The sequence below is a fragment of the Ovis aries genome, chromosome 1 (assembly GCF_016772045.2).
Source record: "Ovis aries strain OAR_USU_Benz2616 breed Rambouillet chromosome 1, ARS-UI_Ramb_v3.0, whole genome shotgun sequence".
Classification (NCBI taxonomy): Eukaryota; Metazoa; Chordata; class Mammalia; order Artiodactyla; family Bovidae; genus Ovis; species Ovis aries.
Window position 1 is genome coordinate 163,295,876 of NC_056054.1, and position 4,506 is coordinate 163,300,381.

The window sequence follows — 4,506 nt, forward strand, 5'->3', positions numbered from 1 at the left end:
AGAGATCTCTCATCTCTTATCCTGAGATACTCAACCTGGGCTCTAGAGCAGGACACCAACCTGTGTTCTAGAGGGCACCACCTGGCTGATATTAATACCTAGGCATGCACAGGATTGAGTCAAAAGGCGCTTCAATTCAATTCATTCAAGAAAAGAAGAAAAATAACATGCTTAGTTTACATAGGCTTAACCTACTCTGGTCACCTAGTAAATCTTGAATTGACTCCCACTACTGGTAAATAGAATACTTTTATATTTGGTGCAGAAACCAACAAATTTAGGTAAAATCAAGCCTTTACCCTGACAGTTCAAACTATGTTTATTTGTATGTAAAGTGCCAGTTTTATATACAAATCATAAGTAAACTTTAAAATCTGCTCAGAAGCAGTGAGTCTGATGTCTTCCTACAGCCTTGTGGTGGTTACTCTTTATAATCTTTGCGGATCAAACTTGCTGGATTCCTTACACTTGGAGGCCAAGAAAGTGGCTGTTAAGACCCAAAGTAAGTCCTGTTCAGCTAGCCTGCTTGCAAAAGCCAAACACAGACAAGATCTTTCAAGAACCCGAGTAGCTTTCGACTACTTTCCATCTAGGTGACCCCACTAGCATTAACAGGATTGATTTTGAGGTAGCTACACAGTGCTAAAGATGCCATTAGTAAACATGATGTACAATTCATGGTGTAGCTCGTTGATATGGTTCAAGTGGCTGATTTTTTTCTTTTTTGATGAGAAGGAAAAAAAAATCAGCAAGGTAAGAGCACGTCTTCAGGTCACTTAGAAGTCGGCATCCAAGGTAAAGGAATTCTCTGTCGGACTTGACATCACTCCCATTCTCTGATACTCGCCTACTCTCTTCTCAAAGAAGTTAGTCTTCCCCTCCAGTGAAATATTCTCCATAAAGTCAAATGGATTTTCTACTTTGAAAACCTTGCTAAAGCCCAGCTCCAGCATAAGTCTATCTGCCACGAACTCGATGTACTGCTTCATCAAAGTGCAATTCATCCCAATGAGCTTCACAGTTCCTCCGTAAGGAACTCCTGTTCTATCCTAACTGCATTGACGATTATTTCCTTTACTCTCTGTTCCGAAGGTTTGTGCAACAGGTGTTTGAACATCAGGCAGGCAAAGTCACAGTGCAAACCCTCGTCTCTGCTAATAAGTTCATTGGAAAACGTGAGGCCAGGCATCAGTCCTCGTTTCTTGAGCCAGAATATAGACGCAAAAGAACCGGAAAAGAAGATGCCTTCCACTGCAGCAAAGGCTACCACACGTTCTCCATATGTAGCTTCTTTGTCCCCAATCCAGCGCAAGGCCCAATCGGCCTTCTTCTTCACACAAGGCATCGTCTCAATGGCATTGAAGAGAAATTCCCTTTCTTTGGAATCTTTAATGTAAGTGTCAATGAGGAGACTATACATTTCAGAATGTATGTTTTCCATGGCAATTTGGAAGCCATAGAAACAACGAGCCTCGGTAATCTGAACTTCTTGGCTAAACCGCTCCACCAAGTTTTCATCTACTATGCCATCACTTGCTGCAAAGAAAGCCAGCACATGGGAAATAAAATATCTCTCCTCAGGCTTCAGGGCTTCCCAGTGCTGAATGTCCTTGGAAAGGTCCACCTCCTCAGCTGTCCAAAAGGAAGCCTCAGCTTTCTTATACATCTGCCAAATATCATGGTATTCGATAGGAAAGATGACAAAGCGGCGGGGGTTTTCTCTCAGAAGTGGTTCGTCCTCCACACTGGGGGCAGATAGCTTAGGGTTCGGCTCGGAGGGCTCCTGGAAGATCCTCCTCGCGGTCTTGCTGGCCAGCACGCGGGTCCCGCTGAGGGAAGGGGGAGTGTTCTCCTTGTCTGCTAGGCTGAGCCCCTTCAGGGGCGAGAGCTGCTGCTGCTGCGGGTCAGCGATGGTGGCGAGCGGGACGCGGACGGAGAGCATGGTGGCGAGAAGGTCAGTGCGATAGGGGCTGCGCGCGAGTCCCGAGAGCCCCTGCACGGCCCCGCGGGGGAATATTTAAAGCTCCGGGCGCCGGCCCAGTGGGCGGGGACACTTCCCCATTGGCTGGATCCCGGCTGCCCCCGCCCACCCCACACAGATTCAAGCGCTGCGCGGGAGCACAGGCTGACCCCCCAGTCCCTGCCCTACCGGGACCCCCCGGCACCTGCCCCTCCCAGGCCTCTGGGGGGCCGCGGGCGCCGCCGCCCGCCTCGCCGAGGGCCTAGTCGCACAAAGGCTTTTTGTAAGACTTTAATCCACTCTGATTTTGAAAGTCCCAGTTCTAATTTCAAACATACCAGGAAAAAAAAGTTCCAATTTTTTAATATTATGTGCCTTTGATATATCTAAAACATTCATGGTTAACTGAATGATAATTGTTTACTTTGGCATGTTTAATAACATCTCTTAGATCTTTCCCAAATCTGCAGATGAACTGGTTTGTGTCAGTTATTTTTCTTCCTAAAAGAGGGGTTATTTTAGCATCACGGTGTAATACCTATGTTAGAGGTTCTATATTTGACTGAGCTAGGAATAACAGTCTTCGAGCTTAGGATATCAAACAAAAAATGTTTGATGACAGAATGAATGATTATGATCATATATGAGAGTTTGTTGGATAAAATTATTAAATAACAAGAATCTATTTGAAATGTGGTGTGGTTTTGATGAATGTATAGTCAAAAGAGTCTATTAGGAATATGTGGTAAGTTGTATATATAATCAAACAACATAATGATAACGGATAGAAATCAGCAGAAAGGGGATTTTAACTTATTGTTTTCTTACTCTACTCATGTCTTAGAAAGAAAAAATTATATATATTTATCAGTAGTATAAATATATACTCTATTTTTTGGTTCAATAGAAAGTATATGAAAGAGTTTCTATGAATCAGTGAACCGGAGTCTCACTTTTAGAGATTTTAGTAAAAAATTCAGTATGCATTTTTTGCTCAATTCTGTAAAAACTTTCAGAGTTAGTACAATGCATTCAGTTTTAATGTATTTATGAGTGACAAGATATGGACTAAGTTAGCTGGTAGACATCAAGAACCTCCTCTATAACCCTTTAAGTAATTATATATACATATATACTGACTTCTGAAAATCATTTATAATATTTATAACATACCTATAATACTCTTCAGTGTGCTTTACAAAAGGGAGACTCTGTACCTTCAGTTAGGGTATCTGACACAGATAAATAAGACATTACCATCCAATATATTTTTGTGACCCTTATTTTTCATTTCAATTCTCCATTGCAGTGATCAGCCTGAGTGGATATGATGGAGGCAAACAAGACTCTGGTGACGGAGTTTGTTCTCACAGGACTCACAGATCTCCCAGGGCTGCAGGTCCCCCTGTTCCTGGTGTTCCTGGTCATCTACCTCGTCACCATGGCAGGCAACTTTGGACTGATTCTTTTCATCTGGAAGGACCCCCATTCTCACACCCCCATATACTCATTCCTGGGCAGCTTGGCCTTTGCAGATGCTTGTTCTTCATCTTCTGTGACTCCCAAGATGCTTATGAATTTTTTATCTAAGGATCATATATCTCTCATTGAATGCATTACCCAATTTTATACTTTTGCTTTTAGTGCCACCACAGAATGTTTCCTCCTGGTGGTGATGGCCTATGACCGCTATGTAGCCATATGCAACCCCTTGCTTTACCCAGTGGTTTTGTCCAGACTCTGCACTTGGTTGATAAGTGCATCATATGCAATTGGTTTTCTGCATCCTATAATACATGTAGGATTATTATTTAGATTAACTTTCTGCAGGTCCAACGTAATACATCACTTCTACTGTGAAATCTTGCCACTTTTTGCAGTTTCTTGCACTGATCCATCTATTAATGCTTTGGTGCTTATTTCTGCCTCTTTTATACAAGCTTCTGCTTTTATTACCATCATGATCTCTTACACGTGTGTCCTGTTTGCCATCCTGAGAAAGAAGTTAGAAAAGGGCAGGAGCAAAGCCTTCTCCATGTGCAGTGCCCACCTTCTATCTGTTTTCTTGTTTCGTGGCACTCTCTTCTTCCTGTATGTGCGTCCTGGGTCTGGCCCTGATCATTATCATGATAAAATGTATTCACTGTTCTACACAATTATAATTCCCCCGCTAAACCCCTTTACTTATAGCCTAAGAAATAAAGAAGCTTCAGGTTAATTTAGAAAAATGATAAGCAAATATTTTTCAGGAAATCTTTCATTTTTTTTACATTTTACTCTTTTTAAATAAAGGCTAATGACTTGCTCTGGGTTTTCACATAGTAGGGACTGCATGAATAGCTGTTTAATGAATGAATAATAATATTTAGTTTAGATATGCTTGTCTTAGTTATAAGTTAATGTGATCATCAAAATAATGAATACAGTAAAAACAATCATCATTGACTTTTTTGTTGGTTTAATTTTCAAGGATGAAAATGAAAAATGAATCCCCAAATTGCTAAATCTTTGCAATATGGACTCTTGTGTTTCCAGGTACACATATT

At 41.5% G+C, this 4,506-nt stretch overlaps 2 protein-coding genes across 2 annotated transcripts; one reads left to right on the forward strand and one right to left on the reverse strand.

The window, feature by feature from the left end:
• Positions 1–301: 301 nt before the first annotated feature.
• Positions 302–1,993, reverse strand: LOC114118388 (ribonucleoside-diphosphate reductase subunit M2-like). Its single transcript, XM_042230558.2, is given in 2 exon segments — positions 302–1,024; positions 1,027–1,993. Coding segments are annotated over 2 exon segments (1,164 nt in total). The 5' UTR covers positions 1,943–1,993; the 3' UTR covers positions 302–776.
• Positions 1,994–3,287: 1,294 nt separating this feature from the next.
• Positions 3,288–4,178, forward strand: LOC101104620 (olfactory receptor 5AC1-like). Its single transcript, XM_042242051.1, has one exon. It carries the CDS (start codon positions 3,288–3,290, stop codon positions 4,176–4,178), a length of 891 nt encoding a protein of 296 aa, XP_042097985.1.
• The last annotated feature ends 328 nt before the right edge of the window (positions 4,179–4,506 follow it).

Excerpts from the sequence above, each read along its gene's own strand:
- LOC101104620 (XM_042242051.1), top strand. The coding sequence starts at position 3,288 with ATGATGGAGGCAAACAAGACTCTGGTGACGGAGTTTGTTCTCACAGGA.